The sequence below is a fragment of the Ursus maritimus genome, unplaced genomic scaffold (assembly GCF_017311325.1).
Source record: "Ursus maritimus isolate PB19 unplaced genomic scaffold, ASM1731132v1 scaffold_11, whole genome shotgun sequence".
Classification (NCBI taxonomy): Eukaryota; Metazoa; Chordata; class Mammalia; order Carnivora; family Ursidae; genus Ursus; species Ursus maritimus.
In genome coordinates this window covers 53,635,189-53,658,710 of record NW_024423453.1, presented here as the reverse complement: position 1 = coordinate 53,658,710, position 23,522 = coordinate 53,635,189, and the positions used below count along the sequence as shown (strand labels likewise).

Sequence of the window (23,522 nt, the reverse complement as noted above, 5' to 3'; positions counted from 1 at the left end):
CTTAACTAAAAATTCAATAAGTGTATTTTTTAAATGTTTTTGGAATAGCATTTGCCCTAAAAAATGTGGCTTATTATTTCAAAAACTCATTTTTCCCTGAATATTCATTTCAAGTTGAATTTTTTTCAAGCTCCAACATTCTTACCACTTATACTTCATGATTTGCATTGGGTTATAATATTTTATTAATATGGTTTCTATGTAAGCCAATTTAACAAATATTTCTTCAATTACATGTTCACGAGTAGTCATCTAGTTTAATGAATCTAACAAATTGTAAGATATTTTCAGTTAGGATTTGAAACTTACTTTTTCTCTCTTTTGATTCTGGCTCAACGAACTGATGCATCTCAACTTACTCCATTTCTTTTCTCCATACCACCAGAACCAATTTTGCTTTGATTGTTGTTTTGCTTGTATTAGTGTTTATTAGAGGTGAAATTGTTTTTTTCTAACAGGAAGTAGGGAGGTGATTATTTTTATGGAAAAAAAAAGTTAAACAATATCATTGAAAACAATGTATCTTAAAGTTACTTTTCACATTCTTGCAAACTTTGAGACTGAAATATGGTAGAGAAACTTTAAAACTACATTGTTATTCTTTTTGGAAACCTACAAGTACTATTCCAAAACCTTCCCATGACATCGGTCTCCATTTTTCAAATGGCTGTATTTCCAAACTGCCTGCTAACTGACCAGTAAGGTGATGCCACACATTTTAGGTTTTTGTTAGGTTGGCACCCCAGTTTGCTATATCAAGATCGATGTCAAGGAGGTTATTCTAAGCTGTACTAGCAAAGGGTCAGAGAGTTAATATCTCCATTCAATTAAAGTTCCACTCATGTAACATCCGAGTGTGTTTCCAGGTTATAGGGCCTTGTGCTCCAATCAGTGATATGGGACTTACACAAATGCAATTTTGCCCTTTTTGGTATCTGATTTTTTAAAACCTTGGGAAACAACCATCTCAGTTGAAATAGAAATATACCATGGAGGACTGAGAATGAGAGATATTTATGGAAGAAGTTCGAAATTGGTGCACATTTCTTCCCTTTACATTTTTATGGGAGAAGCCTGAAATTGTTACACATGTCTTTCCTTTATATTCTACTGATTAAATTCGGGTCACATGGTTACAATTATTGAGTAGAGAAAATAAAAGAATGTGGTTGAATGATGTGTTCAGGAGAGGAAGAAATGGAATTTCTAGAGAATACCTAGTATTCCCTAACATGTGTATTTTAATATTGTTTAAAAAAATAACTTTTCTGTCTATAAGTACAAAGAACTGAAGAATGCATTTTTTTTTGTTTAATGCTTTTCTATTTAAAACATTAGGATAAAAACTAAATGAAAATTATTTAAAATAGAAAACTGTGCCCATTAGAACATATATAAAACATGCAATAAAATTATATACTATATATATATATTTATATGTTATATAATTGCATATATTTAAGACTATATAAATGATACATGGTTATAAATGCCGACATATGATTTATACATATTAAATATATATATAATAAGTTGAAAAATCACAGAAACCATAAATTTGCATCATTTTACCATAACCCTGAAACTTTTCTGAAAACTTAAGCTTTTTATTATTAAGTATACAACAGGAGTTATTTTTGTCTCTTCTTGTTGTTTAGGGGTTTCATTGGAGGCCTCAAAGGCCATCCACAATAGAATGGGTAATAAAGACTCAGAAAATTTAAAGTCTAATCCAAGTGTGAGACTACTTATTTGGGAGGTGCAAAGAAATTATGAAACAGCTTTTGTCAACCACAGTTTGAAGTTTTAAACAGAAATGGAAGGTGATCAGAGATGAGTTGCATTCCCCTATAAAGAGCTGTTAGTATGCTTCATTCACCCCCTCCACTGTCCCCTGATGGAGGGAAGGAGAGCTGATTCTTGTCAGTTGAAGTGGCTTCATGGTAACAACATGGAAAGCCTTATGTCTATAGTTTATCCTGAGGGACTTGAGGACTGCTATTAATTTGAACCTGAATATTTTAATGGTGAAAATCACTAGAAGTCGCTGGTCCTGTTCATCAAAGGGTCAAATTGGGGTGGCTCTAGTGAGAAAGAGGAGCTCTTCCACCAAGGTTAGGGCTAATGCTTATATTTGTGGGGCACTCTGCTGACAGGGTCCATCATAAAGATATTTCAAAAGCACTAACTTGAACCACCTAAGGAGCAGTGAGATTGAAACTGGGAGACAAATGATAAGTTTCTGGATTCCCAGGGGTGGATGGGAGAGTCATAAGTGGCTAGACAAGGTGAAGAAATGTCCCCTTCTAGGCCATCTGCAGTCAGAGGTGCCCTGCAGGAGAAATCTCCACGGAGACCACAATAGCATACCATGAGAGGAGGAATCATCAATTGAACATTTCTCACACATGCCAGGAGGACTGTGTCCTTTTCCACTGTTGTTTTATTAGGCCAAGGACTATAGGTGTCAGAAACACTTGGGTATTAAGGAGGGCACATTTTGCATGAAGCACTGGGTGTTATATGCAAACAATGAATCATGGAACACTACATCAAAAACTAATGATGTACTGTATGATGACTAACAGCATAATAAAAGAAAGAAAAAAAGAAAGGAAGGAAGGAAGGAAGGAAGGAAGGAAGGAAGGAAGGAAGGAAGGAAGAAAGGAAGACTTATTAGTGAATCTGCAGGTGGGGTGGGGAAAACAAGAACTTCCTTCTGCAGTAGGACCCCAGCTGGAGAATGAATGGAACATGGAGACATTCTAAACTGTATGGTAGTTAAACTGTTAAGCATTTCATTATATAAAAAAACAACTGAAAACACTGCCTGAGGTTTTTTTTTTTTTTTTTAACTTCTATAGTTGTGTGAAACATTTCCTTATAATAAATCTCTTTATATATGTACATATATCTCCTATTGGTTGTGTTTCCTGGAGAATCCTGACTAATACAGACTCTTTTGCATCAGAGCGCTACTTTGGACCTCAGGTGACAAAATTGGGAAATGATCAATTCTCCTACATTGGTACAAAACCTACCAGCACCTTCGTATTCATACTCCTGGTGGTCCTAGGGAAACTGAAAGACTTCCTTTTTGGCATTCTAACACAGGGCATTGAAAGGAGCACCAGAAATCTGACAGCTTAAAGAGGAGGCCTGGTCTGAAGAATTTAAGTGGATTTGTTACTGAGATTTAAATTCACGGACTCTCAATATTAATTAGAAGTCATTTAGAAGGCTACCTAAATCTATATGTAATTGTAGTAACGTTCTATAATCTGAGCATAAATATAAATGAGACTTAAGTGTACCATCTTCAGACATAACAGTTACATACAATATACTCTTTTTGTTGGGATATAAATGACATACAATGTTACATTAGTTTTAGGTATACAACATGATTCAACATTTGTATATATTGTGAAATGATCACAGTAAGTCTAGTTAACATCCATTCCTGTATATAGTTAAATTTGTTTTCTTGTGATGAGAACTTTCAAAAAGATTTACTTTCTTAGCAAATTTCATATATGCAATATTGTATTATTAACTATAGTCACCATGCTGTACATTACATCCTCATGACTTATTTATTTTAACACTGAAATTTTGTACCTTGACCCCCTTCACCCATTTCCCTCCACTTCACCCTCATCCCAGCTTCTGGTAACCACTAATCTATTCTCTGTATCTATGAGCTTATTTTTGCTTGTTTTTAAGATTCCACATGTAAGTGAACTCATGTGATATTTATCTTTATCTGTCTGATTTTATTTCACTTGGCATAATGCCGTCAAGTTGCATCCGTGTTATCACAAATGTTAAGATTTCATTTTTTTATGGTTGAAGAGCATTCTATTGCATAGCTATCTATCCTTATATTTATATATGTATATATGTGTATTTATATATGTATCTATATAAAGAGAGATATAGATATCTATGTGTATATCTCATGTTTTCTTTATCCATTCATCCATCAGTGGACACTTAAGCTTGTTTCCATATCTTGACTACTATAAATGATATTACAGTGAACATGGGGATGAATGTATCTTTTTGAATTAATGTCTTTGTTTTCTTTAAATACCCAGAAGTAGAATTGCTAGATCATATGGTAGTCCTATTTTTAATTTTTTAAGAAATCTCCATATTGTTTTCCATAGCGGCTGTACCAATTACATTCTTACCAACAGTGCACAAGAGTTCTCTTTTCTCCATACCCTTGTCAAAGCTTTTTTCTTATCTCTTTGATAATGACCTTCTAAAAGGTGTGAGATGATATCTCATTGTGATTTTGACTTGATTTCCCTGAAGAACAGTAATGTTGAGCATCTTTTTATGTACCTGTGGGTCATCTGTATATGTTCTTTGGGAAAATGTCTATTCATATCCTCTGTCCATTTTTAAATTGGATTGTTTGGGGTTTTTTGCTATTGACTTGTATGAGTTCTTCATATATTTTGGATATTAACCCCTCAGATACATAATTTGCAAATATTGTTTCCCATCCAGTAGGTTGCCTTTTCATTCTATTGATGGTTTCTTTTGTTATGCAGAAACTTTTTAGTTTGATGTAGTCCCACTTCTTCATTTTTGCTTTTGGAATCAGATCCAAAAAATCATCACCAAGACCAATATTAACGAGCTTACCACCTATGTTTTCTTGTAACAGTTTTATGGTCTCAGGTCTTGTATTCAAGTTTTTAATCCATTTTTATGATAAGATAGTAGTCCAGTTTCATTCTTTTGCATTTGGCTGTCCAGTTTTCTCCGCACCATTTACTGAAAACACTGTTCTTTCCCCATTATATATTCTTGGCTTCTTTGTTATAAATTAGTTGGCCATACATGTGTGGGCTTTTTTCTGAGCTCTCTATTCTGTTCCATAGATCTATGTGTCTGTAGTTGTTTTATTTTATTTTATTTTATTTTATTTAGATTTTTTTTTTTAAGTAATCTCTACGCCCTACATGGGGCTCAAATTTGCAACTCCAAAATCAAGAGTTGCATGCTCCACTGACTGAGCCAGCCAGGCTCCCCTTTGTGTCTTTTTATGCTAAAACTGTATTATTTGATTACTATAGCTTTGTAGTATAGTTTGTAGTATAGTTTGAAATTAGGGAGCATGATATCTCCAGTTTCGTTCTTCTTTCCCAAGATTGCTTTGGCTATTTGGGATATTTTTCTAGATCCATGAAAATTTTAGGATTTTTTTATGTGAAAAATTCCATTGGAATTTTGATAGGGATTACATTGAATCTATAGATTGACTTGAGTATTAGTATGGGAATTAACAATATCTGTTTTTCTAGTTCATGAGCATGGAATATCTTCCATGTATTTGTGTATTTAATTTCTTTCATCAGTGTCTATTACTTTGAGTGCATAGATCTTTTACCTCCAATAGGAGGTCTTTTTACCCCCTATTTCTAGGTCTTTTTCGGTACAATTGTAAATGAGATTGTTTACTTAATTTCTTTTTTTGATGGTTTATTATTAGTGTATAGAAATGCAATTGATTTCTGTATATTGATTTTGTATCTTGCAATTCATTTAGTAGTTCTAATCATTTTTTGGTAGCATTTTTAGGGCTTTCCATATATAATAACATGCTGTCTAAATTCCAAAAATGAAGTAGGACCATGGCTGGAAAATGAATGAGATATGGAGACATTCTGAATTTTATGATAATTAAACTGTGTTGGACATTTCATTATATAAAAATTACTAAAATTACTTCTTGAATTTGTATTCAAAAAGAGTGAAATATTAGCTGAATTTGAAATTAATTGTAAAATATTAGCTTGAATTTGTATTTGAAAAGAGTGAAATATTAGCTGCAAGGAGCTGATTTAACACTTTTTGAGAATTGGATAAAGAATATGGTTGCTTCTTGCACTCTTTAATCAAGATCAATGTACAAGTTATAACTGTATATATAAAATCTCTTGGTCTATATTATCTGCCATGTTCTAAATGAGAAAAATCCCTTAATGTGTCCTTTAATTAGAAAAACAACAAAATACAATCTAATTCAATAATTAGATAACTGTTTATAACACTTCCTTTTTCTCTTTCTAAGATAATGCCTACCTGGGAATATGGTGGGAAGGACATTGTGAAGGATAGATTTGACTTCATCTTAGCCCTCTTGGGTATAGACTGCTACCTATCTAAGTCTACTACCATCCTGCTGGCCCCACTCTATAATTTACATGGCAGAATTACCTTGGCAAGCCCTAGTAGACCCCAGGTTAGTGACCATGATGCATAAGAACTGAAGGTGCCCTTAGAACTTAAAAGCCCTGTGGACTTTTGATTGAGCAAGTCTCTCAACAATAGTTACTTAAACATACCGGTGCCCCAGAATGTTATAGGACAGTCTCTGAGGTGGTGTTAGTGTTCAAAGGATGGGGCACAGATTGTCAAATGATCCCACCTGCCTTCTGTTTTACCCTCATTCATCTGAGCATTGCCCAAGAGTTAGTTGACTTGAAGGAAATCTAAGAAAAGGGAAATAGAGACTCAGATTCTCCCCCTGCCTTTTTTTTTTCTATCTGTCATTGTCCCTCTGCCTTTTTTCCCCCTCATTCACACCCAGAAAGAGAAAGAAAAATGGTCTCTTAATCAGTGTGGTGGGCTGCTGTAACAAACCATAGGGATGGGCAGCTTATAAACAACAGATATTCTGACAGTTCTGGAGGCTACAAGTCTAAGATCACGTACCAGCATGGTTGGGTTCTGGGGAGATCTTCATCCGGGTTGCAGACTGTTGTCTTCTCATTGTATCTTCATTGCATTTTCATGTGAGAAAGAGAGGCAGAACTCCCTGGGGTCTCTTTGATGAGGCACTAATCCCGCTTATGAGTGCTCCACCATCATGATTTAATTATCTCCAAAGTCCTCACCCCGTAATACAGGGGTCCTCCCTTATCCTTGGGGGGGTTATGTTCCAAGACCCCAGTGAATGCCTGAAACCATGATAGTACCGAACCCTTTATATACTACGTTTTTTTCCCTATACATACATACTTATGATAAAGTTTAATTTGTATATTAGACACAGGACTAGATTAACAACAAGAACTACTTATAAGGTAGAACAATTATAATAATATGCTGTAATTAAAGTTATGTGGATATGGTCCTTTCCTTCCCTCCCTTTTTCAAAATATCTTATTCTACGGCGCTCTCCTTCTTGTGATGGTATAAGATGAAGTGAGGTGAATGAACGATATAGCATTGTGATGTAGTTTTAGGCTACTATTGGCCTTCTGATACATGAAGGAAGATCATTGCTTCCAAATTGTGGTTGACTGTGATTAGTAGTTAACTAAAACTGTAGAAAGTGAAACCATGGCTAAGAAGGGACTACTGTACCATCATATTGCAGGTGAGGATTTCAACTAGTGAATTTTAGGGGGACACAAACATTTAGTCCACAACAAATGAGAAAGCTCTTCTTTCCTTCCTCGTTTTAGAACTTTTCTCTATTACATGGTTAGTCTAAAAGAGATTTATTCCAGAGTACAGAATAATCCTATGATCTTAGTCTTTCAGATTCATTGTTAATATGCTTAAGTAGGGACAGCAATGGTGTAATTAGATTGTGGAAAACACTTTTCCCAAACCATTTTCTCACAAAATAATTAAATTTTCAAGTTTAAACAGTATTTTCTAGATTCTTCTTACATCTCACAGTGACATATCCCAGTTTCTTCATGGGAATATTAATATACAATAGAGTGGAGGTTTTATATACAAAAAAGCAATATTAACAGTTTTCAAATTATTTTAGCCATCATGTAAGTTTCAAAGTTGAATAATAATATATGGCAACATTGTTTCCCTTTTACTTTGACCTTGTTTCCCCACTGATCAATCATGGAGTCCCTTAGAATTTTCCATGTTTCAGTTTCATTGGCACTGTTACATATGGTATTATTCTAGTCATGTTCTTTTTATTTTTAATAGCTTAGTAAGAAAAATATATTTCTAATATTTAATATCAAAAAGTTCTTACAGAGTTAACATCATAGCCATTTGTATCCACTGGTCCCATCGTGTTTGATATGGGGCCCCATTTTGTAATTCTATAGTCATTTATGTCACTCACTAGAATTGGATTCTGCTCTAATGATTTGAGTCAGGCCCTCTTGGATCCTACTGCATTATCAATTTACAATCCCAAGAATATGACTAAAAATACTTTTTGAATATTTTGAATATTTGGACAAATACCTTAAGCAACAAAAATTTCCAGTGTTTTTAGATGTATAAATTAGACATTTTGTGATATTAAATTGCCAGATATGGCAAACTATTGATTTGATAGATCAATGCTAAAGATGCAGTCCTTTAGTAAATAGTAATTAGAAATTTTCATTTGCACCAGAGCAAAGTACAGGTTAAACTGTCTAACAAAATAAGCTGACTGAAAGGGCTGTATCAGAAAATGCGCCCTCATTTGATTTACTCATCTGAGCAACCTAGAGGTTTTAATCTAATCGCACCTAAGTAGGTGGCAGTCAGTGAAAGCTTCATTTAACAATCGTCAGATCAGTACTTTGCAAAGGATGATTTTTTTGTGTGTGAGCCATGATATTAATTAGAAACGACAGACTGAAGGCTATGAAAGACCCATAAGGCTTACTCACCTGCCAGGGTAATCATCGCCGTTGCTTTACTAAGAAAGTCTGCTATTGTTGAAACTGTGGTTCTGTAAGCAGCATCAATCTGCTGAGATAAGGAATATTTGAAAAAGATTTTAAAAACTTTAATTCATAGGGGCACCTAAGTGGCTCAGTCAGGTAAGTGGCCACCTTCGGCTCAGATCATGATCTCAGGGTCCTGGGATTGAGCCACACGTTGAGCTCCCTGTTCTGCAGGGAGTCTGCTTCTCCCTCCCCTTTTGTCCCTCCCCGCTGCTTATGCTCTCTCTCACTCAAATAAATAAAATCTTAAAAATAATGTAATTCATAAAATATGTTCTGAATATTACTATGTATATTGAAATGTATTCTTAGTTTGGGGCATCTGGGAGGCTCAGTCAGTTGAGCATCCGCCCAGCTCTTGGTTTCAGCTCAGGTTATGATCTCACGGGCACTGAGATCCAGCCCCAGCTCAGGCTCCTCATTCAGCATAGAGTCTGCTTGGGATTCTTTCCCTCTGCCTTTCCCTCTGACCCTCCCACCTCCTCGCTCTCGCATGCACTCTCTCTCAAAAACAAAATAAATCTTTAAAAAAGGATAAGTATTCTAGTTATAAATTCTATTGACTTGTTGCTTCAGCCAGTATTACCACTGGTTCTATAAAATAGTCTTAGTTTTAAAGACTTTTGGGTATATGTAAAAGCTCTTTCTGTTTTTAATAGTTAAATTCTGGCAGTTATATCTGAAGTCTTTTATAGACATTATAGTGTCTGAATGCAGATTTGAGAAAATGAAATCCAGTTCTGCATTCTCTTTCCAATTATGACTTGTTTTTCAATAATTTAACCTATCTGCATTGTGCAGTATTTATTACTAAAAAAAAAACACGTTCCATTGATGGGGAATTGATTTTTAGTATCTAAATTTCGATGGTGAAATTTGTCACCTTTGATTTTTGGTTGTATGCTCTGTTGCCTTGAGATAGTTGATTGAGAAGACCTTAAATATTCTCATGGAGAAGGGAAATTTTTTAAAAAAATGCTTGAGGAGAAAAAAAAAAGGAAATTGTTTCTTTATAAATGCACAATTTACATACAATAAAATGCAGTAATTTAAAATGTACAGTTTGATACATTTTGGTGAATGCAGATAATTGAATTAACACTAGCCCAATTCAGATAAAGATCATTTCCATCACTCTAGACGTTCTTCAAAGTACTTACTCTACTGCACTTCTCCCAGTTTCCTACCCCCAATCCAGGCGATCACTGTTCTGAACTGTTCTGATTTCTATCACTTTTATTTAGTTTAGCTCATTCTATAACTTGATACAGATGGAACTACATTACTCGTATACTTTCATTTATGCCATTTTTGTTTGATATAATGTTTTTGAGATTTATCTAACATTATTGCGTGTTTCAGGAGTTTGTTTTGATTGCTGAGAAGAATTCTCTTTGTATGACAACAATCACCCATTGATGGATATTTGGGTTAGCTCTTATAACTAAATATGCCGTGAATATTTTTGTAATAGTCTCTTTGTGAATGTTCAAAATACTCTCTTGGATAAATTCAAAGATGTAGAATTATTTAATTATATAACAAACTGCCAAAATATTTTCCAAAGAGACTGTGCAAGGTATCAATATACTGCCTCTTCTCTCTCAATTCACTTTTCATTGCTTGTTCTACAGTAATGGGACTGGATCCCGTAAGCATGTCCTGTAACTAACAAAATGTTAAGCTTCATCAATGCAAGGAACTGCAAGGGTTCTGCAGAGGGAAGGCCTTCTCTTTCTGGCTCTGGACTACTTCTGTTTCTCCTCCTATTCCAGTGATGCTTGAAGGAGAGACATGCAGGCGTGCTCCACCAGAGATGCATGACTAGTGTGTACAACACCATGGCAAGCTTGCGTTTCTGGTCTTGGTGGGCACTGTGTACCCCTGGTACACACCCCACTTACAAATGGATTCCCAATGCCCCAACTCCCCCCATGCACCTGCCTGCTGGCTTCAACCCACTTGCATACTGGATGAGTGCTGCCTACTTGCCAGTCCCAGCTGTGGTTCCCTTCACTCCAGCCTCTGTGTACATATACCAGATAGAAGGGGGGGGTGCGATATGTGTGGTGTCATCTACTTTGCCAGTGACTATGGACCAACTGGCTCTGGCCCCATCAACCAAGCAGGCTTCAGAGCCATCCTGTGCACTGCAACCTTCTCCAAAGAGAACCGAATCCCAAATCTGGGGAGGAAGCACACCTTTCTAGTTTGGCTCTTCTATTGATACTCTGTTTCATTATTAGTGTATGCTTTAGAGCTTTCTTTACTCCTTTACAGTTATTCTTCTACTATGAATAGAAATTCCTTATTTTAAACTTTCCCTATTTGAGTTACTATGTCTTTTGTCTCCTAATTGAACCTGGACTAATAACAGTGATTATACCATTCTATACTCCCACCAGCCACATGCTTGGGTTAGTTGATCTACGTTCTTGAAAACACTTTTGTGTTCAGTTTTTTAATTTTAACATTTCTTCTAGTGGTGAAGTGGTAACTTACTGTACTTTAAATTTTATATCAGATTGAATAGATGATTTCAGGGAACTATCTCCTGATTCACACCCAAGATTAAGTGGCCATTGATACAATTCCTTGTCTATACATGTGCATCTCTGTGTGTGTGTGCATGCAAATGTGTAAGCTGTCTAATGGTAGCAGTGCTTGACACAGCTTTCAGAGGAAACAAATCTGTGTTTGGAAGTCTCGTTTTGGTTTTTTAAGGATTAGCTTCATTGTTCTTTAAAAGGAGTTCATGTAGAAATTATTATTTTTACTTTTAAGTAGGCAAAAATAGAAGAGTAAACTTTATTTAGGAAAACAGCCAGTTTAGAGTCAGTAGCTTTTATTGGACAGAGGTAATTCTGTGCCCTAATAGAGAGCTGAGAAAAGCAGAGTGTCACTTAAAATGGTCCAGATATCCTCCCGTAGGTTGGTAGAAAGGTTGTATAGCAAATTACAAGAGGTTTTGTGGGACCTTAATAGCTATCAATAAAAATACAAGTGATAACACCAAATGTGGTGCTTTCTTTATGTCTGGAAATATTTAAGGCACTTAACACACATTCATGCAGAGTCACATGAACATTTTTTCAACTCAGTGCTAATTTTTAAAAATATTTCTTCTTTTTGTATAACAGCTCACAGGTAAGTTAAAGCACACAATTATAGAATATGTTATTTTGTATTTTAGAATTAGCCCAATTTCTTTAATTTCTAGATGAAGACATTAATATATAAAATCATTAGGGGACATTATCAAGGAACTACAGATAAACATTATTTCAATAAGCCAAGACATTGCCCTATTAGTAGGGACATTTCTTTATGAGTCTATTTTAGGCACCCTTTTAGTAAGTGTTAACTGAATCATTGATATATTTATCTCAAATATTTATGAGTCTATTTTAGGCACCCTTTTAGTAAGTGTTAACTGAATCATTGATGTATTTATCTCAAATATTAGAAAGAAAATCCTAAATTTAAATCTTTATGATGGGAATTCAGTATCATCATTTTTATATATCAAATAATATTTTGAAAATGGAAACTAGTAAAAATAATAGGTTTTTATACATAATCAAGTATTCTGGAATACAGCTCTCTTATAAAAGAAACACTATTCACATTTATCATTTTAAGAAGTTTCAGAGATAATATAATATGATGACAAAGTAAAATAATGATAAAGAACAGAAAAGAATGACATTTTTAAATTGTCATCAATACTTTAATACAAGAGTAGAATGACTTTGGATGAAATTCTGTCTTGTAATAGTATCTAGAGTTTTTATTAACTTTGAGTTATCAATGTAGTAGTCAGTTGCATTTCATACAATTGTATGAGATAGGGTATTATTGAAATAAGCATTGTGATATTTTGATATATATTTATGACAAAATAAATTAATCCAGCAGTCACATCGAAATCTGCTAATGGTGTAGACCTCCACATTTAATGTTTGTCAAATGGGGAGACCGGAGTTAGAGTGGAAGGATTTTATATAACTAAAGTAATATTAAGGTTTAAAACTAAGAAAAGTCACTCCAAAGACTTGCAGCCACATTTAATCACATTTAGCACCACAAAATTGGCTGTCAAAAGTCTAATTAACTATCAGGCATTAGCTCTATTTTCCATGCTGCTCACTTGCACAGTCTTTCATTATAACATCTGGCAAGTTTAAAAAAATTCCCTAGAAAACTACTCCTTCCTCTAGTTTTACAGCACAGAGTTTTAGTGAAATGAACTGTTGTTAAAACAACCACAAAAGCATATTCAGTGCTTCATTGTTGAATCGTGAAGGTTTTTCAAACATGTTTGAGTTACCGGTCACTTCATTTTATGTGAAAACACACAATTAGGCTTAAAGAGACATTTCACCAAGTGAATGCTGATGCATACTTTGATTTCGCTATTTAGTCATGTAATTTTTCCAACATTTTTCCGGAATTGAAACCCAGACTTCAATGGCACATGATAAATGTTTAATTTAGTTTTTGTTTTCTTGATTTTTTTCCAAATGGCCAAAGCGTTCTTTCATTACTTAAGTATACTCATGTTACCAGTTGAAATTCAAAGAGAAGAACATATTTGCTTATGTGTTGGCTGTAATAGTTGGAGATAAGCATTTCACAACACAAAGTTGTGATGATAAGAAAATATTATAAATCCGGGGATTAAAGGTTGATTGCTTACAGAGTACTACAGACTGAAAATAGACTTATTAATTAGTGGCAACAGAGGACAAAATAACATGAAATAATATTTTTTATTGTGGCTCGAAAAAAGTAATTATCAAATAAGAATTCCAGGCACAGTTAAATTATCCCTTAAAAATAATTAGAGGGGCACCTGGGTGGCTCAGTCGGTTAAACATCCTGACCTTCAGCTCAGGTCATGATCGCAGAGTCCTGGGATGGAGCCCAGTGTCTGGCTCCAGACTCAGGGGCGTCTGCTTCTTCGTCTCCTTGCCCCTCCCCCCGCTTATGCTCTCTCTCTCTCTTTCTCTCTCTCTCTCCCTCTGAAATAAATAAATACAATCTTTAAAATTAAAAATGATTGGAAAATAAAGACACATTCAGTAAAATATATAAAAGGTATAGCACAAATAGCACATGCTGGAAGAATATGAAACGATATGCCTCCACACATAAAATTACACAAGAGAACCCAAAAGGAAGTGTGAATTGCAAGAAGCCATGATGGGCAAATAAGTTGGTAGATTTGATAATTCTAAATTAGCTATGTCAATAAAAATAATAATAAAAATAATGACTATTTGCAGTGGTTCGATGGTAAAGTGACGTGTAACTCATGGAAAATGGTGTGGAAGTTGAATGGCAAAGATTTGGTGTTAACATGTTCTAAGACTTTGATACTCTTCAGAAGGAGGATGGTCTACTTATATGGTTATTCTCATCCAGTGATGCCAGCCGTGTGTGTAAACATCTCAAGGAAATCACTAAAAGAGATTTTATAACTTCCAAACTAACAGAAGGAAAAAGGTATTAAATAAAACATAATTGGGTGCCTGGATGGCTCAGTCAGTTGTACTTCAGCCTTGGGCTCAGGCTGTGATCCTGGGGTCCTGGGATCAAGTCCTGTATCGGGCTCCCTGCTCGACAGGGAGCTTGCTTCTCTCTCTCCCACTCCCTCTGCTGCTCCCCTTGCTTGTGCTCTCTCACTCTCTCTGTCAAATAAATAAATAAAATATCTTTAAAAAAAAAAAGCACAAAATAAAGGGAGGGGAAAGAGTACAATTACATAAAAAAAATCACTTTTGAAACAGAAGAGATGGGTCACCTTAGATTGGGCTTATAAATCCATCTAAGAGTCCTTAAGAGCATTCTTGAAATATAAAAAATAAGAATTAAAAACAAAGGAATTCAGACAAAAGTTAACTGGGCAAATACTAATCAAAAGCAATATTAAGATGAGAAAAAGTCCACAAATGGTGGAAGTGAGGAGTTGGAGTTTATTCAATTGATTCAGATTTGGTTGTCTCAGCCTACCTATTCCAACAGACCAATGCTTGACCCTCTCAAATCCTTTTTTTTTCCTCCTCCATAGGCAGCATTGTTCCCATGCCCATCTTCACACTCCGTTCCCTTAGAGTGAATGCTTATCCTTTCTCTCCTGGACATTCGTTAGTTTCCTTGTCTTGATCAAATATTTATTCAAAGTATAACCACATTTTTGTGAGTGATCTCTTTACCATAAAACCTAATTATGTCACTCCCTAAATTAAAATCATTCAATGACATGGCCTTTCTAAAAGGTAGATCTCTAAAAGGTAATAAGCTTCCATCTGCCTCCCCAGAGTTTTTTCATAATACCTGCAGGCAGCATGCATATTTTATATTTCATCGATCCTGAACTATCTGTCATTCCAGGGATAGGGCATCCTTTTTATACTTTTATGCATTTCATACTTTCTCCTTATATGGAGTTTTCTTTCCTTTTGCTTGTTGTACATGTTTCAAAACCTACGTAAGTTTGCATTCATTCTAATTATCCCCCATTCACCACTATATGGCTCCTTCAACTGTGTGTGAATGTACTTTCACATAGCTAAATATATATACACAGTAAATGTGTATGCGTATAATTTCCACTTAACAACGTATTCTAGCTGTTTTTCTATAGATCTCTTTTCCAATTAGAATGTTGAGTCTGCCGAGGACAGGGCTCATTTCTTGTAGGATATCTGGTGCCCAAAATGTATGCTGAAATCCAATAACACATTTTGAAAGAAGAATGTGAATTTGGAGATCATTTAGTCCAAAAGTTTGATTTTTATATATGAACCTATCAGGCTATACATAGAGATTACTAATTTTTACTACATTTGTCTTTGAAAAATCTGAGTCAATATTGGGAATGTTAAGTTTTAATATATTTATCAAGTTTCTAAGAAATCTTTTCTCTGGCATTGGCTTAAGTAAGGTAAATGGTTCATCATTAGCCCCACTAAGAATGAAATGCAGAATTATTTAAGAGTGCTTTAGCCTAGAATCGGTGGGATTTAATCTTCTAAAAATCTGGCTTTTTTTGTGGATAAACACTGTTAAATTCCAGAAGCGAGTTTGTGCAGATTAGGAGTTCTGATCTTCCCTTTTTAAAGTTTATTTTAGTTCTGGATACTAACAATAATAGCTATTTTTGCACCTTAATGGCACCACTTTTTGCTTTTCCTTCTTTTAAGACCACCTGCATGAAATATGAATACTAATGATTTCTCTGCTGCATTGAGAATTCAGTGCCTTTCAGTCATTGTCCATGTGTGTTTTCTTGACCTGGCACCTGCATTGCGTGTCCTTACTTTTCAGTTACCCTGATGTAAGGACTCCTCTTCAAGAATTAGATCTTTTTTAACGGACATACCCGTCCACACTCGCATTTGTTTCCTGCTCTCACCTAACCTTGCTGGCTCAGGTACTTCCACCATTAGCAGCTGGGTCAGGCTGGATATGTCCTAGCTTTCCCTGGTCTAGCAGTGAGTGGGGGATTCTGGACTAAAAAACAAATATTCTGGTGAAAGTGAGGGAAATCCTATATCGCAAATGAAATGCAACAACATCACAAGTAAAAGTATAAGGCAATTGTTTGGAATTCAGGCTGCCTTTTTTTTTTTTTTTTTAAACAAAGCAAAACAAAAAGCAGTGTTGGTTAAGTCCCCAGGTTAGTTCACATCAAGCAAAAACATTACAAAAAATTAAGACGAAAAAGACATGGCCAAATGAATTCAAGTGTGCTAGCTGAAGTCTTTCTAGAGATCGTTGTACTGGATGTGAGAAAAACTGAAATACATTAATACAATAATACAGAATAGAATAGGAGATGTTAATTTGAAAAAGATAGAAAGAAGAAGATAGCAACAGAGGGAGGTGATGAATTTATGCCAGGCTTTTTTAAAATACAGGATTGATTCTAATCCATGGGCTTCAGCCAAGGGAAAGATGGTTGTGTTATTGTTGTGATTTCAAGAATAAAATCTCAAGCATCTGTATTTACAGTGTGTGATGTTTTATAATTTTTAAGCTGCCAACAATGTAAGTTCTACTCAAAAATACAGATGGTTAAAATCACATGCACAGAAAGTGATCTTTTCCTTATTGCAGATCCTATGTATCTGATTCATGTTCACTTTCTATTATATTTTCCATCTCTTGACAAATACTACTACTCTTTTATGTGCTCATTTATGTAGAATTTTATGTAAAATTATATAAATTAACTTTCATGTGCTATATTTGTTCTGATAATTTCCTTCTTATTATACACCAATTTTTGAGTTCTCACTACTTTTATTAAGTACAGATAATGTAAGAGGTGTAATGGAACTTTGGGAAATTATCTAATATAAGCAGTATAAGGTAAATAAAACTAGAAGAAATAAGTAAAGGTAACTATTAATGTTCTGGAGTCGGTGTGTAACTAGATTAGATTAATCATGATAGTTTCACATGTACCATACTATTTTTATTTCAAAACAAAAAGACTCCCTTTTCATAATATGTCTTAGGTTAAATATATTCACAATGAGTGTAGGATGTATCAATATAAGATACAATGGTAGGTATAATTACATTGATTTTTAGACAGAATTGTTTAATTGTAATCAATATTTAAAAGTGACATTAACAATTAAAAGTCAAAATAGGGGACACCTGAGAGGCGCAGTTGGATAAGCATCCAACTCTTAGTTTTAGCTCAGGTCGTGCTCTTGGTGTTCCTCAGATCGAGCCCTACGTAGGGCTCCATGCTCTGCATGGAGTCTACTTGAGATTCCCTCCCCCTCCCTCTCCCTCTCCCTCTCCCTCTCTCTCTCCCTCTCTCTCTCCCTCTCCCTCTCCGTCTCCCTCTCCCTCTCCCTCTTCCTCTGCCCTTCCTGCTCATGCTGTCTCTCTCTTTCTCTCTCACATAAATAAATAAAAATTTTTAAAAAGCAAAATAGACTAATGATTAGAAGTAGCACAGAACATTTAATGCCTTCTAAGTTATTGTATGTCTTTCTTTTATGTTGTCTAACAAGAAGTCACAGAGGTCTAAAGAACAATAGTTCAATGAGACAGTTTTCTAGTTAGTGATAGTTCAAACTGTGATAATGAGAATGTTCTAGCAACTTGCATTTGCATGGGGAACAAAGTATATTCAAGATTTCATAGAGAATAAAATAACTACTATTGCTTATCTTAAAATTTGAAATTATTCAGAAATTAAGAGAAGCTATAATTGATCTAATCATTGACTGTCAAAATTTTTTTTCTTAGAGGAAACTTAAACATTTTTGTTCCAAATAGATACATTTGACCATTTTATATTGATATAATATGTCTACTAGTGAACATGTTTACAACTATATGTGTTAGTATTTTTAATTTTAAATCTCATAAGTATTTGAAATCTCAAATAAGAGTTTCATAGAAATATAAATTTTTGAAGAAAGAAAATGTATAGGTTTTCTACAAGATTTATTTATTTATTTTAGAGAGAGAGAGAGAGAGAGAGATAGCATGGACAGGGGTCAGGGAAGTGGAGAGAATCTCAAGCAGACTCCCATTGAGTGTGGAGCCTGACATGGGGCTCAATCACATGACCCCAAGATCATGACCTGAGCCGAAATCAAGAGTTGGATGCTCAACCAACTGAGCCACCCAGGCGCCCCAAAATATGTGATTTTTAATATATATATCTATATATGTAGCTTATATCTATATTAGATTGAAATTGGTTTTATTTATTATTTATGAAAACATTAACTTTAGTTAGGTTATTGACTTAACACATTCATAAAATTCTATTTGATTTGTACACCAGATGTTAGGTCCAGTTTACTCTAGGTTTAAGATTTAAAAAGATTGGCTCAAATCCAGATTTCATGTTCAGTGAAAAGCTCAGGGCTCTCCCAAATACTTCCTCATATTCTAAATACACATTTTTTTAGGTCACCTTGGCTCCATTTTTCTACACGCATTAGAATTTTATTTTCAGTTTCCATCTTGCATAGGTTCTTTTTTCTCTCAATTGTGACATGTATCCAAAGTGGACACTCAGTGCCTTTTTCTTATTTGTGCCAACTCCCTCCCTGGCTTTCCACCCACAACAATCACAACAAAATATCATCAAACATCACCTTGGTATTAGTGATTACCAATAGCAGCATTATTCATAGTAAACAAAAGGTAGAAACAGCCAAAATGCCCCTCAACTAGTGAATGGGTAAATAAAATATGGCATATCTATACAATGGAATGATCTTTAGCAATATAAAGGAATGAAGTAGTGATGCATGCTGGGACATGGTTGGACCTTGAAAACATTGCCCCAAATGAAGGAAGCCAGTCACAGAAGACCACATATTGTATAATGCCATTTCCATAAAATGTTCGGAATGGGCAAATCTGTAGAGACAGAAATTATATTACGGGGTGCTCCTATTAGAGGTTCTGAAGGACCTGGGGGAGTGGGGGGTTGGAAGGTGATAACTAAAGGGTATCATTTCTTTGAGGTGGAAAAATGTCCTAAAATTGATTATAATAACAGTTTCACAGCTATGAATACACTGAAAACTACTGAATTTTAAACATGAAAAGAATGAGTCGTATGTAAGTTGTATCTTATTAAAACTGTTATTTAAATTATCCCCAACAAGAGAGAGGTTTCGTCTAGAGAAATGGTGGTTCAAACATCGGGCACAATTTAAAAATGAAAATCTCAGTTATTACCATGGGGCATTCAGCCAGTTCCTAGTATAGCCGTAGACTTTTCTTGCATATCCAAAGACTTATTAATGCCCACTAACATCTTTTGGGTTTACTCCTTTATCTCTACCCACCTGCATCTATCTAGGGAAAGCAGAAGTAGAAATTATAATTCTCCACTGACAGAAGTATTACGGTAACACACCCCAACTTTGTTTCTGCACCTTTACTGCTTAGACGACAGTAACAACTATAGAAAATTTTGGTCTTAAAATTTCTGTTTTGTTTACACATTGTTTGATCATAGGGGTGTATTTTAGCTTCTGAATAGAATAAATAAGACTAAACTGCAGCCATCAATGAACTCTGATATAGGCAGGTAGAAATAGAAGCATCTCTTAGAAGAGGAAGAATGTCAAGAAAATTAGAAGTGAGGGGGCGCCTGGGTGGCACAGCGGTTAAGCGTCTGCCTTTGGCTCAGGGTGTGATCCCGGCATTCTGGGATCGAGCCCCACATCAGGCTCCTCCACTATGAGCCTGCTTCTTCCTCTCCCACTCCCCCTGCTTGTGTTCCCTCTCTCGCTGGCTGTCTCTATCTCTGTCGAATAAATAAATAAAATCTTAAAAAAAAAAAAAAGAAAATTAGAAGTGAACTGCTATGTAAATTCCTTGATCAAATTGTTTGATGAGATTAGATACCCATTGTGCAGAAACATATCTTAATATTTTCTGAACAATTTTTTTTTTTTAGCTTTAGATCCAGCTAAAGATCCATGCCTAAAGATGAAATGTAGTCGCCATAAAGTATGCATTGCTCAAGATCCTCAGACTGCAGTCTGCATTAGTCACCGGAGGCTTACACACAGGTATACATTATTAAATTAAATTCCACTGAATGAATTGTACTCCTTACCGTGAATAACTGCAGAGTGTAAATATTTGGCAATATCTGCTAAGCTTTTATCCAGAGTTTTATTGAAACAATTTTAGAAGCTTGGTTAATACAATTATGATTCACTTGAGTTAAACATTGTAATCAATCAGAATTACTATGGATTACAGAATTTAGGCATATATTATTAAATAAAGAGGATTTTGTGAAGATTGGATTAAAGTGTTATATTGGCATACTTACACATTTTCCATTTTAAGGAATAAATACAATTTTGGTACCCTCTAAATATTTATGCTTACGCCTTTTCAAATGTCATATTTTCCTCAGGGAAGAATTGGAAACAAAGTTAAAGGGGAAAAAATGAGAGATGTTCATAAAAAAAGATGAAAAGTCACAATATAGAAACATGGACCTAGAACCCTTGAGGACACCTTCCTTTAAGGAAGCACTCCTACTGGTGGAGTCCTTGTAGTCTGGAAGATGACACAAAATTTCAAAAGAAGAACGGGTTTTAAATATATATATTTTTATAATGATATCACTGCTTCTGTCAGATAGGCTCTATTTCGAGAAGGATCAGTAATTTAGAAATAGCCTGTGTAGTTTCATGCTGAGTCCTAAGGACTGAAACATGCCACAACCAAAAGTGAAATCACTGGGTAACTGACTGAAGCAAGCAGGTATATTCATTCCCTTTATTACTTTTAAAAGAATTCTCTTTATGAGAACACTCTTTTTTTGTGATATTGGACCTGCATTGCTCTTACATCAAATGAGCAAGGGAATTTCACTATTTGGGTATGTTCAGAGATTAATTGCATTTTGACTTCCGTGTACTTACTCTAAAGTCTATTATTCAAACACACCAACAGAGGTTAAAAACATTAGAAAATAAAATGTAAGTAACATTTCTAGAAAATGGCAAAATTTAAATTTTGTTGACTTTTCTTATTGATATAAGAGCACATATACATAAAGCCCTTTAAAACGTCCTGAATGGAGTAGAGGAAGAGTTTATTCCATCATAACACCACATCTACAGTGGCAGATTTCAAGTGCTAAGGCAAGATAATGCAACCAAGATAAAGAGTTTAGGAATGAGTTCACTTGGGACAAAAGGATCATGGCATACCAATAGTATACTTGCAGAAGTAAGAGAGAGAGAGGAAGAATGAGGGCAACAGTTTGGGAATGTGAAGTGTAAAAGACTTCTAGGAAATAGCGCTGTTATAAAGTCAATATACTGTGCGGGACACAGAATGAGAGAGCAGAATGATCAGCAATATATTCCCCATTCAATCATGTCCTCTATGTTAATTTATCAAGGGATACCAAATCTTTGGGCCAGAATTTTATTTTTCTATTTATTTCCTTAGGATTTCAAAAATCTTCTGAATTTCTTGGACTCATATTAATCAATCATCAAAAATTTAAGAATTAAAATGCAAATGTATGTATGGAGGGGATGAGGAAGAGTTGATTTTTACTTGAGGAATCAATAAGAGGGTGGTGTTGAAATAAATTCCTGTATAATCCCTCACCTAAACTGCAGAGACTTAGTCAATTCATTTCATATAAAAGCCAAAACTGTTTTATCACAAGTTTCAGAGACTCTGGGAAAGATTTTCATCTACACACATTTAACACCTCATTGGCCATTTCACCCCTGACCCCCTGAACCAAGTCAAAGAACAACCGAAGACCTCACAGTTAATCTCATGCCTGGGGCAGAGACTCTTTCCTTTCCACAAGTGCTGAACACTGAAGCCAGGAGAGGTTAAGGTAACTGACTCAAGATCACAGAGCTGGGAATTTTCAGAGCATTAATTCCGATCTATGTATACTGACACCAAAGTCCATGCTTTTTACAACTGTGCTGTCTCACTGCTTCTCTAAATTATTAAAAAAAAAAACCAAAAACCCACATAACTACAGGCAAAAAGAAACTTCCTTAACATAAAAAGAACTCGAAACCAATAGCTAGACTATTTCTTAATATAAACAGGTGAAGTGTCTTGAATAGAGAACCATTGCCATTTCTGAATTTTGGTATAGTAGTGGGCAGGGGTAGTGGGGGAGACTACTGTGTTTTAAGTAGGTGGATTTCCAAGTGTTTTATGTAAATAGTATTTAGCCCTGTTCTATTTATGATAGACAGTATTTTAAAATTTGCACTCAATACACACTATATTCAATAAATAAATAACTAGTTTCCAAAGAATTGATTTTAAGATTAATATTTGATATGCTTTATTTGCTTTGAGGATGTCAGTACATAGTGAATGTTTATACAACACTCAAGGAAGGAGAGTTTTGCCAAGCAGTTTGATCAATAAAGGTGGCTAAAATAAATAAAGCAGGTCTTAAATCTGGGGATTGTGGGTGTGATATGGGGATGGGGTACAGAAAACAAGGAAAGCAGTTTTATTAATCAAGTCCAGCCACTTACATAGTTTAGATTAGAAATTACTACTGTTTTTGTTTAAAGAATCAGCTTATTATTTTTTTTTCTTTTCTTGATCTTATAAAAGAGAAAATGGAATTTTCTGTTTGCTTCTGTAGGAAGAATCTTATTTTTCAAAGAGGTTTTCCTAATTCCCCCACGTCTCCCAAACTGGATGACACATCAATTTTTCCATTACCTTAGAACCCTGAACTCATTTTGAAATACTCATTACATTTGTAATAAATTGTCTAACATAAATCTCCTTCAACTGACAGGAAGTTTCATGAAGGCAGTGACTGTGTCTATTACTACTTTATACTCAACTTGACCTACTGGCTAGTATATATATTTTCTGAAGAATGTATTAAAGTAGCTTTTATTTTTGAATGCTTAGAGAAGAAAATTGAGTCGTTTGATCAATTGAACTAGATAATCTAAGTCTGAAGGTTTTTTTCTGTGTGTCTTGTGCTTATTGGTTGAAGATAGACTGGAAAAGACATAGAAGTCAATCAACAAATATCTTTAAATAAATTTATTGAGAAAGAAGGGTTCAAGATGGCAGTGTAGGAAAATCCTGAACTTACCCCTTTCATGGACACAACAAATTTACTACTATATATGGAATAATTTCCTCTGAAAAAGACCTAAAAACTGAATGAACAGAGCCTCTACAACAAAGGAGAAAAGGGTACATTAGGAAAACACACACACACACACACACACACACACACACACACACCAGGAACAGCAA

General features: G+C 34.8%; 1 protein-coding gene across 1 annotated transcript in view; it reads left to right on the top strand.

Annotated features, from left to right (window-relative positions):
• Positions 1-23,522, top strand: part of SPOCK3 (SPARC (osteonectin), cwcv and kazal like domains proteoglycan 3) — a 300,892-nt gene that overhangs the window by 27,382 nt on the left and 249,988 nt on the right. Inside the window, exon 2 of the mRNA XM_008685615.2 lies at positions 20,182-20,296. Within this exon, the coding sequence (XP_008683837.2) occupies positions 20,214-20,296 (83 nt within the window). The 5' untranslated portion in view covers positions 20,182-20,213. The remainder of the gene's footprint in view (positions 1-20,181; positions 20,297-23,522) is intronic.